At 37.2% G+C, this 25,014-nt stretch overlaps 1 protein-coding gene across 4 annotated transcripts in view; it reads right to left on the bottom strand.

Annotated features, from left to right (window-relative positions):
- STRN (striatin) overlaps window positions 1-25,014 on the bottom strand; it is a 73,418-nt gene that overhangs the window by 29,979 nt on the left and 18,425 nt on the right. For all 4 annotated transcript variants that reach the window (XM_069800509.1, XM_069800510.1, XM_069800511.1 and 1 more), the window contains exons 3-7: window positions 21,143-21,216; window positions 18,602-18,680; window positions 16,434-16,598; window positions 4,801-4,936; window positions 2,725-2,860 (exon numbers count right to left, since the gene is read on the bottom strand). In XM_069800509.1, the coding sequence (XP_069656610.1) occupies window positions 2,725-2,860; window positions 4,801-4,936; window positions 16,434-16,598; window positions 18,602-18,680; window positions 21,143-21,216 (590 nt within the window). The remainder of the gene's footprint in view (window positions 1-2,724; window positions 2,861-4,800; window positions 4,937-16,433; window positions 16,599-18,601; window positions 18,681-21,142; window positions 21,217-25,014) is intronic.

Below are 25,014 nucleotides of genomic sequence, written 5' to 3'. Positions count from 1 at the left end.
ATCTGAAGGAGTGACTATGGTTGGACAGAAGATACAAAACCAGACATGGGTTATTATGGGGACTGACTTGTTAGAAAAACTATGCTAAAAAACACCTAGTGATCCTCCATCAACATCAAATCAAACAGGAGTCAGCAACGTACTCTTGCAGCAAGGGAGATCAATCCTATCCTGGGCTGTATTAACAAGAACATAGAGAGCAGGGTGAGGGAAGTGATTACTCCCCTCTGTTTGGCACTTGTCAGACCACACCTTGAGCACTGCATCCAGTATAATATTTCTTATACTGGGAAACCTTGTAAATGTAATGCTAAGTACCTACTATTGACATAGTATAGCAAGTCCAGGGAGCCACTAAGATGGTTAAGGTAGCTGGAGCAGGTGAGCTACAAGGAGGGGCTGAGACTACTGTGAGTGTTCGGCAATGGCAGAAGAGGCATCTTAGCACTGCCTACAACTACCTAATGGGCAGGTGTAGAGAAGACAGAGACAGACTCTGCTTAGACTTGCATCACAGAAGGGCAAAATACTTCTTACTATGAGGACAGTCAAATACCAGAATACTGCCCCTGAGAGTTTATGGGAACTTCTTTTTTGGAAGATACTCAAAACTTGACCAGAAGGCCAGAGTAACCTGCTGCAAATGGATCTGAGCAGGAGGTTGGACTAGATGATCTCTCACCCCTTTCAGTCATGATCCTATACTCAGGAGTGACAGATTAAATCAACACTCGAAGTCTTGAGACATTAGGCTATTTGTAGCTGCTATGAAAATAGAGAGGTATTAATAAGCTGGAGAGAGGCTCTAAAACAATGGTCTGTGGGCTAAGTCATGTCCTCTTAATACACATGCCCAAATAAGTACCACGAATGATCACAAATTGCGTGAAGAACTGAAAAGAGGTATGAGAAAATCATGCTTGAGAGAAACAAGTATGTATTGTTTCTGGGACCAGGTTATAAGTTTTAATCATGCTTTTCCTCCCTGCCTAGACAAGATTTTTTGCTCTCCTCCAACAAAAAGTTTAAATGAATTTATATTAGACTGTATTGTTGCCAGGAAAATACTTAATACGTTAATCTTCTACAGACTGTCCCAGGATGCTTCCTGCATGTCCCACAGGTTCTGTTCAACTTCACAAGTGGATCCTGAACTACTACCGTGCAAGAGCTTTATAGTTTAAAAATTACCTGAACTCTTCTGAGGACCTGTCAAGCCAAATGGGTTCAACAGATTACTCTAACTGATCAGTAGTGGTTGGGATCCAAAATGAAGCAAGGACTTCCTTTGTTTGCTTCTATCCTCACTATACAACATCACTCTTCCATGCTACACTTAACAGTTTCACTTAAATCAAAGTGATTCATAACAGCAGTTCCTTGAAGAAGCTTATTCTTATATACAGTTACAATAAAAGACACAGGTTGTGAAACAAGTAACTGAAAAACATGAACGTCTATACTCAAAAAACCCCTTAGTATTTCTAGAAATGAAACTTACTACTTTCCATGACAATTTATTTTCAGTGTTAGACTTTTGCTCATTTGTACTCAGCTGTCATCAATGAAAGTAAAAATAAACCAGAAGTGTGAATTTGAGAACAAAAAAGCTCCTGTTGGCATACTAACTTTTCAGTGACACAAGCAATAGCTACACTTATCAAGCATAAATGGATAAAATTTAATATTAACGAGAAGTATCAGAACAACCTAATAAAAATATTTTTTGTAAAAAAGAGTAACATTCCTATATTTGTTTGGTGAACAGAATACTGACTGCTGTATCTAACGATATTGAGGCACATCCTCTTAAGCAGAGAGACTACACCACACTGTACAATAATTTGGAGTCCAGCCAGGAGCTGGACATGGCTTCAGTGAAATACAGCATCTTGGAGCTGTTAGCTAATGTGAGATCCACAGCTCCCATGGCTTATTTGTCTGTCGAGGTTTCAGATCCATTATAAAGCTCAATTACTTCCTATTCATCTCCCCTCTGTGTCCACTTATGCTTAAGACTTTCCAGAGCAGCTTAAGGAAGAAACAACTCCCCATCAAGATATTTAACCAGTTCTCTTCCTTCTTCCCTTCCCTATGCAGTGGGTTTATGCGGAATAATTATGTCAAGGTAAAGTGGATGCTGGCATTCTGGGTTGCAGGACACAAACCTCAAAGGACAGAGAACAGTTTGTGAAATGTCTCTCTAATGACTAGGGGGTGTAAAGATCTATTCTTCTGATAAATTATAAAAGAAAATTTGACCAACTGAATAACTCATATTGCCCAGATTGCTAACACACAATAAGAGTACAATTAATTCAGTCTTTATGACTCACATTACTCTCTGTATCAAAGTGGGAGAATCCAAAGATGACAAATAACTTTCATGTCATAACTGTAAAATACAACTTTATCAGAGCCCTTCATTAGCATGGGTCACTGGGAAAACACATTGAAATTCCGCTCATAAAATTCAAATTCTGTCTACCCTATTATTAAAGGAAAAAGATAATGACCAAAAAGATAAACCTTGAAGAATCCTTGAAGTAGTATACAGAAAAATGAGAATATTATGTCAAGAGGACTTCAGTCTGCCAATTATTTACTGCAGGAATACTCAAAAGGTGCTGTGATCATGACAGAGATCTCAATCAATCAATCAGTCACAATATATTCTTAGCACATTTTTTTTTCCTCCTGGTACAATCCATTAAACTTCCTTACCCCAGTCTGTTCCATCTCCTGAACTTCTTGATTCCCCATCACCTTCATCAGAGGTAACCAAAAAGTCAAACTCTTTCAAAGCTTCTTCTGTATCTCTGTCTTCACTGCTGTCAGATAGCACTCTTTTCCTTACAATCTGAAAGGTCAGGAAGGAGACAAAAAAGCTGAATCAAGTTACATGCACATCTTTATACCCAGCAGTACCATCTCGTCTTCTATGCAAAATCCTAACAGGAAGTTAAAGAAGCAGAAAAGTATACATTAATAAGCAAATCTGGAATAAGTATACAGACTTTGTTCAAGTTTCTAAGTCAAAATGAAATTTGTCTGTAGATCTTTCTTCCCACGAACACCAATAATCGATCACTGGATAGTAAGTCTACACTGACCTAGACCACTATTTTTTTTTATACCAGAGAATTACAAACTTTCTGTTAATACAGCTTTTAAAAAAAAAAAAAAAAAAAAAAGCAACACACAAAACCCACAAACAAAATCCCCAGAATGCTGTAGAAGGGACTTCAGCAAAACCAAACTCACTCTGCTTCTCTGAAAATAGCGTTTTAAACTCACATCCCTGAAATCACTCTACATGTGGACCAAAAGACAAGTCTAGGGAAAAAAAAAACCCAAACCAACTGACAAGAGATAATTTGCTTAGGTTTAGCAAAAAGCATTCCATCCTGAATACATTCTCAGTTATTTAAACATGGTACTTCCATGTTTAAACTGCATTTCCCTTTCAAATTCAAAAGCAAATTTGGTAAAAAAAATTATAAAATTATCAAATTTTGGTAAAAGAACAAATACATGTTTTTATGAAGGACCTCACTGTATGCTTTCTGCATACAGAAATGCAGTAAATTTACTTTTCCTTCAATGATCAAAATGGACTAAAAGCTTTACAGTTGTTTGACTAACAGGTGAGCTGATGCCATGATACATGAAATCTGTAGCATAAATTTTACTTCTACAGAAAAAGAAAAATTACATTCATCACAGCGTTTTGACGTGGCACCTTGTGAAGGGTCTGAGAAGTCTGAGAAGACTTCAATATCCAATAGTTGAACATCTGCCAACATCCCATCGTTCATGAGGATGAATGACTGTTTCCTCTAAATACAATGAGCCAATTTCAAAACCTGAAGCAATTCTAAATTTCAAGCTTCATTCCTTCAGCAGACTTATTGAACATACTGTATTACAGATGATTTTACAGAAGAGTCTCAGACATTAGGTCACAGCCCATGGATGAGAGGAACAAGCTTACAAAGCTCCTCTTTAAAACTGATGGGTTTTTAAGTGTTCATTCTTAAAACTGATCATAGAAACAATCACGTCCCTCATAACTCTTATCTACTTCAACTGTTAGGAAACGCAACTCATTGAATAAATATTAACTTTGAAAAGAAGAGGATAAAATTGAGTACTGATTGTATGTATCTATCTTATGTGATCATATGACCAAATCATATAGCAAAGTATAGATCATGAGGGAGTTTCAGGTATTTGACTGAATAAACAAACAAAAAAGTTCATTAATCACATGTCAGAGTTTTTCCAGTTATACTTGTTCTTCCTTCCACAAGCTATTTAAAGAGAAATGTGGTATTTCAGTTCTGTACCCTACAAGGATAAATTTCTACAAGTAATTTTAAATATCAATACATTTATATAAATATTCAAGAAACAATGCATTTTTGACATGTAACGTTACGAACAATACCTCCAAACTATCTGAAAATTGTAAAAAAAGGACATCTGCTATCTTAAAAATTTTGTCCAATAGATATCAAAAACACTGGGCAGGATGGAATAGTAGAAAGACAATTTAAAAAAATTTTAATCTGTCGCTGCAAACTTGAAGCAATAAAGATGACAAAGCTTAACTTGTATGCACAAACTCAGAAATGCATATATAATTCCTCTTATGCACACATGCTTGGACAGACCATCATAAAGATGCATTAATGATTTGCACGTGTACATACACAGTGATATACTTTGCATATAGGCATCTCATTAACCTCATTTTTTCTGTTCTTCGTAACTTTTTCAATTATTTTTTCCACTCACTGTTGCAGTATCAATGATTGTTTTCTCTCTTCCTTCAATATCTTCTTCATCTTCTTCATCACTAAAGTCTGCAGCTGCATTTTCAAGAAACTTGAAGGTCTCTAGCAGAGAGGCAGAGTCAGTCAATTCAGGTTTCCTAAACAACAACAACAACCACCACCATCATGAGCCGAAAGAAATCATAACAAAATCACTTTTGCAATTTACCAGTCTGTTCTGTATTACGATGTCCAACAACACGAGACTAAAATAAGCCGACAGATAAAAACAGACTATTACAGGTAAAGGGCTTGTGGATTAAAAAACTAAAGATTATCCATACATTATTAGAAGCAACTGTTTCTCATGCAGCTGCAATTACCAGGACAGACACTTCAATTTTTTATTTGAAAAGCATGTTAAAGCAACGTTCACCTGGTATGTGCCCAAAAGCAACATCGATACTGATATACCATCACTGAAAGCCTTAGCAACAAGGATATGAGTTACACCTACTAAGTTGGCCTCCCACATGTACATCAGGGTACAGGAAAACTTTGCTGCTGCTATCTGATGTTCCTCACCTTTCTGGGAAACATCAAACTCTAGATCTATCATTCATTAACTTCTAAGACATGGTAAATTTGCCACTATAAAACAATAAAATGGGAAAATGTAATTGATGACTAAATAATGTTTATGTAGACGTTAACATTAAACAAGGAAACGGATGAAGATTGGGTAAAATTACAACTGCACTGGCACAAATTCAGGCAGTGCCTCAGAACAGGAAGCATAAGGGTTGTCATATTAACAACTGAAGAGCAAGAATCCAAGAAGCAGGACTGTAACCATTATTAAAACTCTGAAGAAAGTACAATTAAAGAAATCCTAAAATTAACAACAGGTACCGTGTTTTCTATGCAGAAGACGCGCTTCTCCATCAATCCCTCAAAGATAAAGTGGTTAAAAATTATTCAGTTTGAATTGTAATGATTACTTCCAGTAAAATAATTTGCATTCTTTATATGACTTTACAGCAGTAAAGACAAGCTTTATTGTTTCCTTACCTTTAATCAGTAGTCTTTTTCATAGTTCATCACTAAATGCACGTCATCTTGATTTTCACAACCACTGAAACAACAGAATTCTCTCTCTCTTTCAGAATTGTAGCTCTAAATTGTCTTGAACAGTCACCCTTACTACTAGCAAGTGCCTTGCTAATGCTACATTTTGCTTCTGCTATGACCCATTTCAAAATGTTCAACTAACAAGCCTATATAGTAAGACCTATTAAACTCCTTGCAGTGTAAACACCTGATTATCTGCCCATCACCCACTTATTCCAGTGTTTCTTCATAACACTTTTCAAAGGTTTATTACAGGAAACATCCAATGGCAAAAGCTCTGATGTGTAATAAGGCATGACAAGCAGCACGCTTCCTTCTTTACACAGTCTCTGTTCAAGCAGTTCTACGCTTACATGACAAAAATTAGCAGGAGTGGCTTCTTCATAGCCCCAATATGTCTGCATCTCATTAAGACTATTTGCTATTCTATCCTTTTTTCATTTACTCATCTTTACAGCCCAAAAATACCAATAAAGATTTCACTTGCCATTAGAAATTCCACATACACAGCACCATAATATACCATGATGTATAGTATGTTTTCATGGTCACTGGTTTTACTGAGACTATTCCTTCCACTTTCCCATAGCTTATCTTAAGAACAAATCTCAAACATGTTTCCAATTTGCCTTGCTTCCTGCAGTATTTTGACCCTCCTGTTTCTATGACATACCTGAAAGCACTCTGTAATATTTTTTCCTTTTCTTAAGTAATCACTGCTTTGGCAGACTATGATACCTCATGAATCTGTAGTAATAATGTACGTTTTCACAGAAATCCTACAGTACTGTTATTTTGCCGTTTCCAACATACAAATCTTGATAAGACAAAACTCGTAATGTGCTTCACTTGACCAACTTCTTGATTTTCAGCAAATTTTGTGTGTCCTGGTCAACTTTTAGTGGACTAAATCATCTGACCACAACTGTATTTCTGTTTTTTCCTCTCTACTTTGCAATGTAAAAACATCATGGCTGCTGATCTATATTAGTAACTATCAGACACGCTACAGTAAACAACATATGAACCAATACCAAACAGAGAATATAAAATTTTAATCAACAGAACTTGCTATTAAGCGACAGATATTGTTCTACAGGTACAAATATTTGCAGTAATTCATATCTAGATTTGGATCTGTCCTCATTTGATCTTAAATCAGGCTCACACTGAAGTTCAAAGTGACCACCGAAAGAGAAGGTTGTATCTTTTTTAAGTAACTGGTCTGAATTCAACTATCATATTAATTGTTACATACTTTATTGGGCAGGTCATATACATAATTGTGTATCTCCATTTACACAGTAGGGTAAAAGGCATCTCATGCATTGCAAAACACAGTAGTTTATCATATTTCAGAATTCCTGCACAGTACAAGAAAGTACACAGTCAGCATAGTACCACAAAAGATTATTTGTGCTAAGGCACAACTTCCAAGAAAGAATTCCTAAGAACTAAAAAAAGAAAACAGAAGTGACGGAATATTCAAACTATTTAAAGGTTCTACAGGGAAAAGAAGCCTCAAGCTGACAGACAGGTTGATTGGCTACATTGTACCCCAATACACTTTAGCAGTCAAATCAAAAGTGACTCAGTAATTGAGCTATTTTTCATTTAGGTATTTTTGATCCTTTAGCAGCACATAAACATAATGCATTTTAGATATTACTGTCAGAATGAACACTTAGGAATACTGTAAAATATACTTAAGAAAATGTCTAGCCTTAGCTAATTTATATTAGGTACTTTGATGGCAATTTGAAGCTTGCTTGTTTCATTATTTTCCATCTGTTTAGTTGTTTCTCTTATGGGGTCTTTCACAAAGCAGCATAAAAAAGCAGAAGTGGCAAAAATATATTCAGAGATAGGGTAGTATAATAAATGACTTGAAATTCCATTTTAGAAAAAGAAACACAACATTTCCAGTGCTTTTGTAGTCTAGAATACTTAAAAAAAAAAAAAAATCAATGGGTGAAAACAACAGAATAGAGCTCCAAAGGTGGGGACTGATACATGCACTGTAGTATTACAGGCATGAGTGAGGCAAGACTATGGCAAGGTTAAGGACCTGTTGCAAATAAAAAGAACAAAAAGCCCCAAAAGGTCTCAAAAAGGACAATTCCTCTTTACTGGACTGTCCTATATCAAAACATATGTAAGGGAGGACATAATTTTCAAAGTGCAGGAACTTAGGTGTTGCTTTTTCCTTCTTCCCCAGCCATACCATCTAAACAAATACTGCTAGGGAAGAACAAACCAGAAACCCCAGACAGCAAGAGCAGCTACAGAAGCTGCCAAGGCAGCGAGCATAGAGCAACCAGATTTTGGCACGACTTCCTCAACCCTGTGCTCCTCAGCTGCTTGTTCTGAATCTCTTTCCCACTGCTCCTTCCTCAATTGTACTCTGCAACAGCACCCTTGCATGGTTTTCTCCCCAGCACCTAGCCTTGCCTTCTTTCCTTCAGGGTTTCATCCCAGTTGACTTACCACTTCCTAACCAAACCTAAAAAAAAAAAAATAAAAAAAAAAAAAAAAAATTTAACCAACATAACATCTTCTATCAGATACTCTGTGCATTGCATCCTCCTCTCCAGTGGCCTTATCTAGTTAGACAGGAAAGTCTTTGGGGCAGAAAGACTACCTGCTACTTGTGTCTGCGCATGATTAAGTACAACAGGACTCATTGCTTGTCACAAGGATAACAAGCACATTAAGTAGTGCCAAAAAGTGAAGTATAGCTACACTAATGCTGCTGGGTTTTCCATCTTACTACTAACAGATGGGCAGCGTGCAGATTTTGTGAATATTACTATTGACACAGGGAACTTCCGATCCCTAAAGACACTTTTTCCTGTTTAAAACACGAATTTCTTGTTACAAATGGGCTCATAACTGAAGTACTTACCACCCTTAAAGCAACATAAACCTGAAATCACATGAATATTTTTCTCCTCAGGAGAAGTTGCCAGAATTTTCTGCAGCTGTGACTGCCCTGAAAATCTCCTCCCAACCTGAATTTTACAGGCTGTTCAATTATTCAGATTTGTCTTAACCCCTTGGCACCTTTAAGACTAAATAATAATCTCTTCCTATGAAATCTAAGAAATACGATTTATGGATATTCCACATGTACTATTTAAAGCAAGCATGTCTCTCGCTGGGTATCAGCAGGCCATACAGCCAACTCTTCATTTTCTGCCCTACAGTGACATGGCTCAAGACAAGTTTTTTGTGTAAAAATCCAGTTGGCCCTAACATTGAAATATTAGCAGCTTTACAAAGTGTATAGCGTTCAATTGGCTTTCAACATTTAATATTCAGGATCTTAACATAATTCCTGTTTCTTACTGAGTGAAAAGTAGAAGCCATAACCTATAGGAAAGGTGAAGTTGCTATGTGGAAACTAAAACAGCACATTAATGATACCTTTCCTGCTCCCAACATGATCCAGAATGTTTCATATTGAAAAGTCAAGTTTAACTTAGACTAAAGCCACATTACAGACATATATTTTCTTTGTAACCAACACATTCAATATTTCTATCATTACCTTCTCCTTTGTTGACAATAACTCTTGCAAGTCTGTGGTCATGTCCAGGGAGACTCTCAAACTTCTCCATGAATTGCCCAACCACAAGGCCATTAACTGTCTCGGTCCTACTCACACTCCCAAAGGAAAAACTAGAGGGTTTTTTTGTTTGCTTGTTTTATCCAAGACATACACAAGTTATCTTAAATAAAACCAGATTTTATTGATAAATTCAGAAGCAGGAAGAAATACCAGAGTAAAGTTAAATAAACACAAGTTCAGCTTAGGCTGAGAAATGTTTCTGGGGCCTGTACAGGAAAAAGCCTGTTGTGACCCAGCATTCAAAGAGCTATTCTAGCATACTCTTTCTTAAGTCATTTTCCTTGGCTTATTTTCCTCCCACTATCAAAACCTGCTACTGCAAGGTCATGAGTTTTATTAATTCCTCATAGAATTTAGTTATTTTATGTTTTAATACAGTCTTTTCAGTGTGGCTAGTTGAGTTCTTTCAAACTGGATGCAGTAAATAAATGCATGCAAATTCAAATATATTCTTTCTATGAGGACTATGTTTAAGAACAGTTTGTTAAATCTTCAATAATGTGCAAAATCTTTCATAATGCAGCACAGAAAATATCAAACTAATAATTTATAAAACTATGGAACACTTACAACCATCAAAATTTACACACAAGGAACACAGGGCAGGCTAGACAGTCTGTCGCAACCTTTGAAACCTCTTATGAATTCACACCACACAATGCAAGAACCAGTGCAATACATACTACAACTGGTAAGCAACACTTACAAAATGGTTTGGATGTAAATTGGAATTGCAAAGGAATGCCATTTAAAAAGGAAAGGCCACTTCTCTTACTAAATCTAGTCAGATAACCATAATGTGTCAAATAAACAAGCTTTTTAAAGAATAAAAATAAAAAATAAATTTAGCCTTTGAAGAACTGAGTAACTTTTGTAAGTTATTTCTCCATTCACCTCCCCTCTCTTTGCTTGTCTCTCCCACTGCACAACTTCTCTGTCTTTCTCCCCATTCCTTCTGTACCATGAGTCTTATGTGACATTTCCAAGAAGCATCCCTCAAACCCTTAAGCCACAGATCTGTGCCAATGAAATCAAGTGGTCCATTGGTACTACTTTCTTCACACAAAACCCCAATTTATCTTTTTTTTCCCTCCCTTGCTTTAATGCATCTGTTGAAAGTGTCCAGGTCTGGCCTAAATCAGGTATCTTTGAAATGCCTGTTAGGTCACTCCAAGATGGAGGCAGGGACAAACAGGAAAAAGGTGGGAAAAAAACCACCAGTAAAGGGAATAAAGCAAATAGATTGTGGATTTTTTTTTTTTTTTTTTTGTAATTCAATATTTTAGTCTCGCATACTATATTGGAAATCTTTTTCATGGCAGATGTTGAAATGAAACAGGTTGTTAAATTCAGAGATAATTTTCCCAAATAAACCATTTTATAAGCTAGTCAACACACAACATTCATCAGCCAGTATGCAGCATTTTCATTACATGGGTCAGTGTTAATACGATTTAGAAATGCAAAAGAGTTATTCAAGGCTTTCTGGTATAGAAAGATGTTCATTTGCTGAAGTGCCAGTTGGAATGATTTGTTGTACATCAGAAAGATAAGGTCTTCAAAAAGTTTAATTTTAATCTTTGAAAAGGTCTTTGGATCTGCTCTGAAATGTTGATGTTTGATGCCTTTTTGCTCATGTAAAGTATAGGCAGTGGAAGCCATATGCGGTTCAATAGGAAAAAAAAAAAGGTCAGTAGATCAGTTTCAGAGACTGATACATCATTCAGGATCATTTTTCTTTAACAAGCTTCTTTGAGCTATTTAAACATAGTTCTAATGATCAAACCTTTAGCAAGAACTCAGATATTTTATCTATATTATTTTTATATATACACACATCCATATATATGTGTATATACATTCATATGCTTGGTATACCCTCATTCCTTTCGAGGTCTATTCCTTTATTCTATTTGCTTCCATTCATATCAAATGGTAGTCAAGTACACACCTTCAAGAAGGTAAACTAATTTGACTGTTTAGGTTTCAGTCAGCAAGATAAAGCTATTAAAAAATGAGGTAATAAGTGAACCTAAGATACTGGAATACTCTCACGTTTTCAAGGCTACAAGTGACATTTGCAGGCAGCTTTCATCTCTGTTTCAGTTTGTTGGGGGAAAACACCCATTTCTCTCACTGCAGGTGTTAAGAATTTCAACTATTATTATAAAGTTATTATTTTAGTATCTACTTTTGAGTCCAGTCATGCCAAGTGGTACTTATCTTTTGTAATGCAAGTGAGCTGATTGAAGAAACTGAAAACAGATTCCCTTTTAAATTCCATGAAATAAGTGGAAACAGGACTATAACTATCTCAGGTTATCATATTAACATTTCATTTATTGAATCAAAATCTTGCAGGATGCATTCAAAATCCACATGATGTCTTGAGTGCTAAAGTTTTCAAGACGATCTGTACATTAGCAAATAAATAGGCAATGTAAGAATACAAGTTTGGCCACAGATGTAGCAGCTAGTAACACAAAGACTGAGGCTATTTCACCTAATAGTAAGAAGAGAAACTGGTTTGGCTTTAAAAGACTTTCAGACAACAGTAGTTTGTTCATCACTGTACCAAAAGAAGAAAAAAACAAAGAGGTGGGGGTAGTTCTCCGATGTAACTGCAACCCTCTAAAGCATACAAAATTAAGCTGAGAGGTATGAAGGACCCGATGGCAATTTTCTAAAGTAACTGGAGCCTAGCAGAATTCAAGTTACATATTATCTGCTGCAAATAAATATTACTGTCTTAAATACTTGCACTACAGTAACTACCGTACACTTCTCCATACCAAAGTAAACAGCATCAACCTCACAATAATCACCCCAAACATTCTCACCAGCCTTTCTCATAAAAAAGCTTGACTTGCTGTCACTATCACAGCACTGAGTGTCCAAACCCCAGCTGTTGGAAGTAGGTATAACTGATATAACAGACAAGTTCTGGTATAAGAGACAACTCAAAAATTTGTAAAAGATGCAGTGAGCTGAGCAGAGGAAGCATACCCTCCCTACCCACCACAAAGTATATACTTCACATATCCCTGGGGCCAGAGGAAAAATGCCAGGGCTTACCCGTACAACAATCTAAAGCATTTCCAAACGAAAAAAGATAAGTGTGGGCATCTGCTGTTGTCAGAAGTACAGTCAGAAGTAGGTCAGAGGTATTGCTGAAGGAGGCTAAGTGGCAGCAACAAGCACTATGCACAGATCAATGGGCTTACACAAAAACCGTGCTAAAATCAGACTGTGTTGAGAAGTACATGAGGTCTTCCATTCTTTTACTGGAATTTCTCTCAGTACCAATTTGGTTTGTTCTCCACCACTTTCATTTCACTGAGAAGGTATTGGTTGATTACCAATAAATGATAGTCAAAACATAAAGGAAGTTTTCTTTCCTGTTTCTGTTACCCCCTCCCTCCTCCCAAAGAGGTTAACCATATGGCAGCATAAAAGCATTAAATACCGGTTTTTTTTTTTACTTTCTTTGGGATTTATCACGAGTGTTCAGTGGTACAGAAGGCAGTTTTAGCCAATCTGTTCTTTCTGCAATTTACATTGCTATATGGAGAAATCTTTAAGGAAATTTAAAGCTAATGTGCCTTCCATTTTCCTCTTCCTGAAACGCATCAGTGTATCCATTTTCCTTCTGTTTTTCACTGTGCCATTTTCCCCTCTATTGTATGTTATCTTCATCACATTCACCCATATTCTTTCCAAACTCCTATTGATTTGTCTTCATTGCTTCTCACCCACAAGCTTTCTTTTTGTTCAATCCCCACACTCCACTTCTCACATTCTTCCTTCCATGTAAACATTTTTCTAAAAATCAGACTTAAAATCCACAGTCTCAGCTGGGTCCACGATATTATGCAGTCCTTCCAAGATCAAACAAATCAAATGCTCTACGAGCTGCATTTTCTCACTTTAACAGAGGTATTCCTTGTTAGACTAGATTCATTTCCACACATTACATTTTGTCCAGCACTGTGCTCTTCAAATGTAACTAAAACATCTTCAGGTTGATGACTAGCCTCAGACTTGCTAGCAGGTATTTGACATCGATGTTCATTAAAAGTTTTGAACCACAAAATTTGCCAGACTGCATTGGCTTGAGCAGCTCACAGTCTTCTGTGGTGATTAGCAAAGCTTTCTCCTACAAAAAGTTTCACTGTATTCATACAAAGCCACAGAGCATCTTCCATCTGTGTTTTAGTTTGCAACTGTCCCAATGTCTGGCGGTTCTGGCAAACACATACATATGTCCTTAAACTTCCTGAGATTGCACTGTTTTGGTGGTTTCTTGTTCTTCCAATCTCTCACCGTAACTTTTCTCCTCTACCGCTACCAAACTGCAGGCACTTGTTCATCGCACTCCTTCCGACCGTACAAGCTTGCTGTGGCCCCAATCCTCTTCTCATTTCACATGCACGCTAGGAATAACAAGAGGCTGCTAAAAGAACTGCCAATCTTTCTGCCCTCCCAGTAAGCAGCCTAGCACTGGTGAGGTTGCTTCAAAGACTGCCCCTACCTCGACTGTGAGCCAGAATTTAGCTGAGACACCTAAATTTTTCCCAGTTCTGCCAACCAGGTAGAAAACAACCACTGAATTAAATTTTCAAACATTCAGTAAGAATTCCAATTGGGATCAGCAGCAAGATCCATGTGCCTTAAATCTTAGTCACCTATTCAATGCTAATACTCTTCAAAAAGCAGCTGTTGTATACATGTTTAAGTAATGCCAACAACATAGATGAGGCAGGTAACAGGTAAGCATGAGCTACTCAAGAATAACATCTCATCTCTTTTCTGATTTCCCATCTGCCATAAAGCTGCACTTTGAAATCTCAGAAGCAAGCGATGATGCAGTTGGGAGGAGGTGAACAGTGCCACACGCCACAGAAACAGTGACGTGTAACATTTTACAGTATCTAGTAGCACAAGATGAAATAGCTGTTAAGTAACAGGCAGTCTCTGCCAATAAGAAAGCCACAGAATGTCTCCTGCACGTAAAATTGAAAGAGATGGTCTGAAAGCATACTTGAAACACAGACGAATCACAGCATTGAAAGCTAGTCCTGCACTTAGATTGACCAAGGAATTTTAGTAAAATCCCAACTTTTTCCTCTCATTGAGAGAGATCTCAGCAGACATCCACAAACTCGGAATCACCCATGAAGACTTATGTGACTATGTTGAACAAGATCCCTGGAAAATTTTTCCACTGTAAAACCCTGGAGTCACTTCTCGCACATCATGTATCAAAACGCTCCCCTAAGCTTTCTAATACAGCCTGCCATTTTATGTATCTCAAGTGAGATGAGAACAGTTTCTCAAAACGTGCAGCCTGACCAGCCTTGCAGCTGACAAGATTGCAGAGCCACAACGGAAAGGAACTAATTTTTCTCCATCAGTGAATATCCTCAGCCACAGGGTAGATTACAAAGTGTTAAACATAATATCAGATCTAACCAGAGAGCAAGTAGATTGGAAAGAAAGTAAAACGTATCCAAAACCGCTGTATCAAAACCACTGTCCAACCATTTCATCCATCAAATAACTACCTTATAAATATATCCATCTGTTTCAAAACCAAAGTAAACACATTTAAATAAATTTTGAAGTGTAAGAAGAGGAGGTTTATTTACCCACTTCCCCTGAGAAGAAGTGACCCCTTCACCAGAAATAGAACTAAAATTGTTATTGTAATCTATCAAGCATTCCTTGTTCTTCCAAAACAAAGCTGCTGTACATAAACGACATGGCTAGTCAACTACGTAGCAGCACAATATATTTTAGTAGCTTGCAGGTTTTCTTATACGCTTAGATTTTCCACCTCACAGCATTAAATTTAATTACATAACAATGAACTTCTACCCTTATGTAACTCGTTGGCCTGAAGTTGCTGCAGTTATCTGCTGGGTATAAGGAAATTTTACAAATAGTTTTTAAAAGACAGAATGTGTCACGTAACAGTATTAGACCTTAGGAAAAAAAAAAAAAAAAAGGTCTTGAGTTTTGCCACATCAGTATAGAAAAGGAAAAAAGAGCGAGAATCTTCGAGGAAAGCTGTGCTTGTTGATGCAGCACCAACTACTGGGAACAGCTACCTCGTGTATTGTTCAGACAAACAATTCTGCATCATTTCCATTATTTTTCAAGTTTTGCAACTACAATATCTTAAACAAGAACAAACAGATTGTTTTCCTGAAGCCTCTACAATTAAGTTTCAGATTTAACTCACTTTTTTTTTCTTGTTTAAACTCTACATGAAAAAGAGAAGAAAATGGAAAAAAGCCTCTTATGTTTTCAACATCACTTAAAAGTAAGCACAAGGTTTTACTCTCCTTGACTGACTTTTCATAGTATTAGAAATATTGAAAGACAGAAATGAGGACCTTACATTTCAGTCACATTTACATATGTATATCCATTAGTGGAAAATCAAAAACTTACAGGAATCAGAATGTAGCAAGTGACTTTGTTTTTCAGATCCAGTCAAAAAAATCCTGTATCTCACATAGATTATCATATCATAGTCAGCACAGACCAGAAGAGCAAAGCCAGTAATCGATACAGTGAAGTTTCCAGCAACATAAATAAACCGTTAATTTGAAACAACACTGACCTCTAACCACTTAGCAACCGTTATCTCAAAGAGGCTTGATTTGACTTTGTGCTGCTATCCAACTGAAAAAAAACTTACTGTGCTTTTAAGCTGTGAATCTTAAGAGTTACTTCCATACTGACTGCTTAATGTAATAAAATTAGTTAGAATTGCTCCGATCTCCAACTAGGGAAAAAATCCTGAAATACTCTCAGTAAACAAAAATCTGTTCTACACCATTACATGCATTTATGCAGAAAGATAACAATGTCATCTTGATGCTTACCCAATCATTGTGTTTTCTTTAATCTGGCCCTCTGTGCCATTTACCATTGGCTCTTGATTTCTGTTTTCCTTCTCTGAAGCATCACTTGAGAGGCCCAATAAAGCTCGTACTCGTTTTGACTTCACATCCAATATCGTGTCGGTGTAGCCTACTTCTTGTAGATACCTGTAGGAACAGAACTCATGCTAATCTTCCATGCACATCTCACTTATTCAAAAGAGTAAATGAAAACGTCTCCCTAAATTCATCATCTTCAATCCCTTAGCTTAGCAAAGTATGGTGCTGTGCTAATGAAACATGCTTATAAATGATCCTGTACCAGCTGCAGAGGGATCGCCTCTTGCAGTACCAGCCTCTACAGTCACTGAAAATAAATAAATAAATAAATAAAAATCAAAGAGCCTAGCAGTCAGAGGTTATACAATACGTTATTCATTCATTTACTAAAATGGATGGAAAAGCACTTTCAGTTAAAATATTTACAACTGGCTTATAAAAATCACCACAGTTGCATGTACAACATGGCCATTTTATTCTTTAACACATGGAAACTACACATGAAGCCTTACAAGAAGTATCAGATATGTTCTTTATGTAAGCATTATTAGAAGCATAGAAAACAGCAGGAATAAAAACAAATTCTGTAGCTGTAGTTACTAGTAAGAGTTGTTGGTTTGATAAAATCTTTGTTTTGCTTCTTCCTTATGGATCTGCAAAATATTAATTTGTCTTGCATATAAGGGCTGGGCAGCAAGAATCCTGGACTAGCTCATATGAAAACCTCAGGGTCTTAAGTTGACTCTTTCATCAATATGCCATATTGCCTTTAGGGGAAACAGAGAGGAAATAATAATTTAAAAAAAAAAAAAAAAGTAAAAATTGGTCTCTGTCCTTTCCTCTAGAATATGGAGTTAATAGTACTGTCTTCTCAGGAGCACTGGACTGATTAAATGGTCAATATTCTAGAGGACTCTAAAGAGGGGAAATTCTATTTTACAATAACAGCTGTTACAAATCAAGGACATGCACTTTTCCTGCAAGAACATTCTCCTCCCAATTATTTAACAATATCCTCCACATAACCACATTAGAAGAGAAATTCTTGGCTATAAAAATCACACAAGTCACCTATGCAAAACAGAGTCCGTCAGTAATACGCACTCTGTATTCGGCACTGTGTCACTTATTTATGAATTGCGCTGAGAAGAAATGACTTGTCTTCAAAATCACTGATCCAAGTCAAGACCACTTTATTTACATTTATTCAACATACATGCAAAGATTTGAGCCTGCAAAAGAAAAGCATGTACAAGCCATCCAACAGACAAATTTAACTTTTGTATAATTCCTGCAAAAATCTGGAAAAGCTCCAGACTCTCCTTACTGTCTCCTTCCCCTCTCATTCAATCCTCTGTAACACACCAAAAAAAATTAGAAAGCAAAAGTTTTGCTAGCTGATTAGAAGACCTTAGAATCTAACTATCAGCATAGGGGATGAGGCAAATGCATGAAAAAACAGATAGAGACACTCTGATGAGAGGTATTTAGAAGACCTCTTCAATTTAAAACAAAGGTTATAACCAAGGCAAAAAAAACCCCACAAAAATGTGACCAAATATCTTGGAAATTAATTAATTCATTATGACCACAATTCAAACACTAATTTAGGTTAACAGACATTTGCTTCATTGAGACAAACTGAGAATTAGAAAACTTCTAGTCTAACCTTCTGGATATTAGTCTTTTCTGCACCTTGAGCAGGTGAAAACAAAACTTATCCCTCTCCAACACCAGTTATTTTTATTTTTCATAGCTTTTAACAGAATTACTTGTATGTGTTGTTTTTTAATTGCAAAAAGAATTGCAGAGTGTCACAACCCACTGGTCTCCCAAGCAGACTGTTTTATTATACTCAGTGAAAGAAAAGCAAAGGAGATTAGGTGTTCACAATTTGACAAGGCTTCTCATCTGAAGTTCTGAAATATTAAAATTTTTCTAAAACCTAGGGAAAGCAGGGCAGAAGCTGAATGAATTTCATCACACGCGCTAACTTTTCTTGAAGGAAAAACTAACAGGAAAAAAAAAAAATCAAATACCACCATCATCACATTTCATTACCAGATTCTTTCCCTTGCATTCATTATTCAAGTCCTTTTTTCAACACTTACTGTCTTAGCAGCTGCCGTCCTTGTTTCCATATTAGCTGACTGTTCTGTTGTGGCTGAATCTCTGTCTCATTCCCTTCATCTGGAAAAGATTATTTAATTATGAACATTCCTTTTCCTACTTTTAAAAAAGATGCCCATCCACTTGAAAAGAGAAATGTGATTTGTCTTAAAATGATTAGGAATGGTTTAATAACAACATAAAAGATTCAAATTATCAATAATCAATCAAGATAGAAAAAAACGCACATAATTGTAGTACTACGTGCACATAAAGATTGTCAGGTACATCCTACTGTATAAAAGCAAGTTCCACTAGTCATCAGTGCCTTCCCTTCTGTCTCACATCCAAAAAAGCCCCATCTTACTCCTTTTTCTTTAAGGGCACATAATCATATACACAATCTGGAGTTCCATTTTTGCATTAACCTTCCAATATAATTGCTGCTTATAATTTAAGTTTGAGTACAATCATCTTTAACTGCCAACAATATCAAATGCAACTGCATCATGTTATCTATTTACCACTTACCGTCCAACCAATTTCCTTAACACTTGACCGTTCAACATAAAATCAACAGAGGTACTCACATCAACTTTAAATTCATCCATATTTGTATTAGTTTTGTGGAAGGAAAAAAAAAAAATTCAACAGGGGTTGTTTATTTTTTAACCTGAAAAGCTCTTGAAAAATTTTCACCATGTTTTCCACAACCATAACTTTGTATCTAAACAGTACTATTCCAGGAAAATCCACAAAAAAATTATGTGGCTGCTCTGGTGAGAAACCTATCTCAATGCTGGCAACCAACAGCTACACATTTATTCCATACATAGCTTCATACTACATGATGGTGGGTTTTTTTTCTCCTCCTCCAGGAGATACAGAAGCATATGCTTCCCAAGATAAAAGATCTTGGTTTATTATCTATGAAAGCCTCTACAAAACTTGAAACCCTTGTGGGTCCAAACACTGCAGGATGAACAATCTTCTTGTGTAAACAAAAATTAAGAACCAGAAAAAACCAGCGGTATAATCCTATAAGTAATTTGATATGTGATGTGGGAAAGCTATTGTCCTTACTGGGAAGTCATTTACCTTTAAACAACTGAATTAACACCACACACAAAAAACCCCACCACCCACCCAAAGAAGCTATCACAGACTAATCAGAATTCACATGCAAGCAGAGCCATATGAATTTTATCCATCTCAAATTCACAAACCCATTTAATAGCAACCATAGGAAATAATCAATTGCACAATGATTTTCTGATGACAACTGAACACAGCTGGACCCAATGTACAACTACCAAAGCACAGTCCATAAGAATTAAAATATGACTGAAATAAATCTGCCTGAAAATTCCTTTCAAAAGCAAAACCCCTTCTTCCAAAAGCAGTATTAAGTATATCTACAGGCAAGAATTCTCTTTTGCTTACTCTCCTCAAAACTGATGACTGCTAGTGGTAACATCAGTTTAGAGATGAGAATGAAGGGATTGCATTATGAGCAAATAGTACCAGAAGATATCACAAGCAGTAAAAAAAAAAAAAAAAAAAAAAAGGTGAGCATCCTTTTATCAGGAGATTGAACTCTTTCTTCTAAACTGTATTACTGACTCCCCAAGAAATCATAAAGAAAACAAACAACAAGGACCCATTTGGAAGAACTACATGAAACACTTCCCTGTTTTTTCCTGACTCGCCAGGAAAAACAGGGGCAGGGGAGGGGCAGGGAGCAAGCACAGGGGGGAGACACAGGCATACAAGTATCTATCAAAGAACTCCAAAGAAGCATGATAACAATGCTTCTAATCAGTCCACATTTGATACAGAACAAAAGTGTACATTTCTGACAGCTACACATATAGAATGCAGTGGGATAAATCAGGATAACGGAGTTTTAACAAAGGTAATTCCACTAATGTTCACTTTGCAGAAGTAATGCACTGGCTACAGCTCTGCTGGGCAAGCCAGGCCTTGCACATTCCTCAGCTGGGAACTGGAGCAACATGCTATAGCTGTATCCTGAGAAATTACAAAACCCAAGGATATCTAAGGTCCTCACTCTCAAACTCTCACTTATGTCTAATATGCACTTTGATTATTTTTCTCTTGGAACACCATTGAGGTAACTGAACCAAAAATTATGTACTATACATTTCATGTCCTTTGCCATTAACTCTTTATTCAGAAGAATTATTCAAAGATAAAAGGATTCTGTAGCTATAAATCTAGTATCTCCCTGTTCCAAAATATCCATACACATTACTAAGGAAGAGAAAATTATTCTCTCCAGAAGCAGTTTGTTAGTTTGGGGCTTTTTAGATCTAAGCTCGTTTGATTTACTAATAGACTCTTTCAGCGCACTAGTATATATTTTTAATTTTACAAGAGTCAAACACAATCTTTATTAATTACCTCTATTCCCACTGCTTCCATTAAGTGGCTTATTTTATCAATAGTATCATTTCAGCACTTGCACAAACCACAGTTAAGCTTTTATGCCGGTAATGAACTCATTCTTAATAAATTCTTACCAGAATCATAGTTTGGTGGCTTCATATCTCCCTGATTCAATTCTGTGCCATATTTTAATTTGTGATATTTAGCCCTGAAAGAAAAAAAAAAAAGAAATAAAGAAAAGAAACTATTAGCACATTTAAAGGGTATCTTTAAACAGATAAATGTCACCTGTCTTCACTTGAAAAGCCACTCCTTCCTTCTAGGCTAGGAACAAAACAAAACAAATAATTTCAGCAGGACTACAGATATGTAATTTTGCTTAACTATTTTTTCCAAGGTTGACATGTAATTGCAAAGTGAATACTGATGAAACACAGGGATCAGTAGACTGCAGATTTTACAAAATGTCCTTGCTACAGAAAAGGTTCCTTCCCTGTGCACATGGGCTTCTCTCTGCTTCCCTCCCCATCTTCCCCCCCTCCCCCCTTCTTTTTTAGCCATCACTATGAAACATTTTTATTATCCATGTCAGTTCAGTGCCATCTACTTTGTATTTCATATTGTCGCCTCAATTAAGCAAACTTTAGTTTTATTCTTTGAAATGCTGAGCTTTCCAACAGCAGCAGGCCCTCGGTTAGAACTATTTTAAATGAGATTTAGTACTGACAGCAGCCTGTCTACACCAGTTTCTCTTAAAGCTGCTAGATCTGACACTTGACCAAGTTTGAAAATGGAGACTTCTCTTCCAAAAATAATTAGCCTACAGAAGGCCTACTGTAATAAACACCACAAAGCATGCTATACAATGACAATAAGAGTAGGTAGAAGAGGAAAACACTTTTTAATTTGAAAAGCTTCATCCGACAGACTCAATGTCTATAGATTTTAAACACACTGAATAATGCCACAGTAGTACAGCATAACAAATGCACATATAAGTTATTAAAGATTCATTAGAGTAATCTTATAACACAGTAACAGAGAAAGTGAAACAAAGAGAGCCTTAGCCAGTTTCACAGTCTTTCCCCCCTTCTTGCACTCACTGTAACTTTTGTGTCTATGATTGTTTTCTGCCAAACATGAAAATTTAGACGACTCAAAAAAATCCCGATTCCCTATAAAGTTTTGTAGACACTCATAACTGGGTAGAAAAGCAGCACTCGTACTAGTTCCTACCCTGAACAAAAGGCATGGAAGAATTCAGGCAACACTGGTGTATTGGGTTTGCATGGCAAGGTTTTGGTAGCAGGGGAGTGGGGGGGCTGCTACAGGGGTGAGTTCTGTGAGAAGCTGCTGGAAGCTTCCCCTATGTCCGACAGAGCCAATGCCAGCCGGCTCCAAGAGGGACCTGACGCTGGCAAAGGCTGAGTCCATCAGGCAACAGTGGTAGCACCTCTGCGATAAGTTTTAAGAATGGGGGAAAAAAAATAACAAACTGCGCAATTGCAGCTGGAGAGAGGAGTGAGAACATGTAAGAGAAACAACCCTGCAGACCCCCAGGTCAGTGAAGAAGGAGGGGGAGGAGATGCTCCAGGTGCCAGAGCAGAGATTCCCACGCAGCCCGTGGTGAAGACCATGGTGAGGCAGGCTGTTCCCCTGCAGCCCATGGGGGTCCACGGTGGAGCAGATATCCACCTGCAGCCCGGGGAGGACCCCACGCCGGAGCAGGTGGGTTCCCAAAGGAGGCTGTGACCCCGTGGGAACCCCGCGCTGCAGCAGGCTCCTGGCAGGACCCGCGCATCTGTGGAGAGAGGAGCCCACGCTGGAGCAGGTTTGCTGGCAGGACTTGTGACCCTGTGGGGGACCCACGCTGGAGCAGTTCGTGAAGAACTGCAGCCTGTGGGAAGGAATCACATTGGAGAAGTTCGTGGAGGACTGTCTCCCGTGGGAGGGACCCCACACTAGAGCAGGGGAGGAGTGTGAGGAGTCCTGCCCTTGAAGAGGAAGGAGCAGCAGAGACAACATGTGATGAACTGACTGTAACGCCATTCCCCATCCCCCTAGCCACTGTGGGGGAGGAGGTAGAGAAAATCAGAAGTTAAACCTGGGAAGAAAGGAAGGGTGGGGGGAAGGTGTTTTAAGATTTGGTTTTATTTCTCATTACCCTACTCTGATTTTATTGGTAATAAATTAAACTAATTTCCCCAAGTCGAGTCTGTTTTGCCTGTGACGGTAACTGGTGAATGATCTCTCCCTGTCTTTATCTCAACCCACCAGCCTTTCATTATATTTTCCCTCCCTTGTCCAGCTGAGGAGGGCAGTGACAGAGTGGCTTTGGTGGGCACCTGGTGTCCAGCCAGGGTCAACCTGCCACAGCTGGGCATGCAGCCTGATGGTAGTGGGACAACCAACGAGCACATGCACATATACAGCTCCAATGCAAATGTACGGAGCTAGGTGTAGGGCAGCAGGATACAGGCCACAAAAGACAAAAAGAAAAAAACCCCTTCACATACACCAACATGAAAATCAGCTTCATTAGTTCCACTACTCACAAGGGAACACTGCCACTTAAAATTTGTTGTTAAAAAATTAATGGGTGTGACACTTCATAATTGTACAGGTCTCACTAAGCTCGAATGACTGTATCAAGAACGACTGTAGATAATTTTTTCAAGTTACCTGCGTCTCTTGATTGCTTCTCAGACATCTTCATTACATTACTGTTTTCTTTTGCCTTTTCCTATTTCATCAAGAAAACATACTACTTCTAACCAAATGGTGCTGAGGGAAGCAATGCTTGCTAGTTCTTATGCTTCAGTATTGACAGTATTGGTTTCCTACTAATCCAGCTGCATTTTAATTATAATAAACATTTAATTCTGGATGAGAAGGGTAAGTGCAGAGTAAAGAAATGCCTCCTAGGCATAGCAACAAAGACAGATGAAGGAACTGACTTCCTTCCTCCTCAAGAGCTATAGCACTAGGACTAACTCAGCTGAGCAGCAACCAGCAACGAAAGGAGAAAGGATGCACTTGAAATGTATTAACAACAATAAACATTTTGGTAGGTACAGAAAAGAATAACCAAGAAGAGAACAAAATTAAAGCTGAATGCTCAATCAAAATATTCATTTTTCCTTTTCCAGCTATCTGTTTCCTACATCTCACCAGCAGAGAGACGTTACCCTGGTAAAACAACTGCATTTCATTATTGTTAAATACTGATGCTATGTATACTTTTTCCCCCACATCACTAATAAAAAGTAACGACTAACCAAGAACTAAGAAATCCTCTACTCTGTCAGTAATCTACCTCACCAACTTTTAACACTACACTTTGTCAAAAACTTCAAGTTTTCATGCAGTCATCAATTCAAGTGTTCCTAACATTTAATCCATTTTGATTTGATTTAAAGTAAGCAAACATTCATAATTTACTTTAGCCTGGATTAGTGACCTATACTGCACTCTACTCAATTCCGGCAAACATTTCAGAAAGCAGTTAATTTTGTGGCATGAGGCATTTGCTTTTAGCTCATGGGTCTTATATAAGGTTCCATTATCCTCTATGCATTCACTAATTTTCTTATCAAAGTTTTGTTAATAATTTTCACCCTATGAACCACAGTAAAATATTTGCTAGGTTAACTGAAAGGATCATTCCTTGTACCTTTCCTATTCCTCAAAACTCTCACCTACGCTCCAAAATCCATTTTTCAGTAACTCAGTCTGCATTTTTTTTAAACTTCTTTGTATATTTATTCCAATCTGTTAAATCTGTGTATGCTCATTTTTAAAATTTCTTTTCCTCTTAAATCAACAGTAATAGCCTTCTATCTTCTTACTGAAGTTTTTCCCCCTCGTTAAAGGCATTATAAAATCAGTTCAGCAAAGTGAGGTTATTCATTCTATCCACATTCTAAACTATTAGTCTGGTTCCTCCTCATAATGCAACAGTTTTTAAAGCCTTTGTTATTCTTCTTTAGTTCAAGAGGATAACCTA

The sequence above is a fragment of the Haliaeetus albicilla genome, chromosome 13 (genome assembly GCF_947461875.1).
Source record: "Haliaeetus albicilla chromosome 13, bHalAlb1.1, whole genome shotgun sequence".
NCBI classification, from domain to species: domain Eukaryota; kingdom Metazoa; phylum Chordata; class Aves; order Accipitriformes; family Accipitridae; genus Haliaeetus; species Haliaeetus albicilla.
Note: the sequence above shows the minus strand (reverse complement) of the source record. Positions and strands in the feature narration are given on the sequence as shown.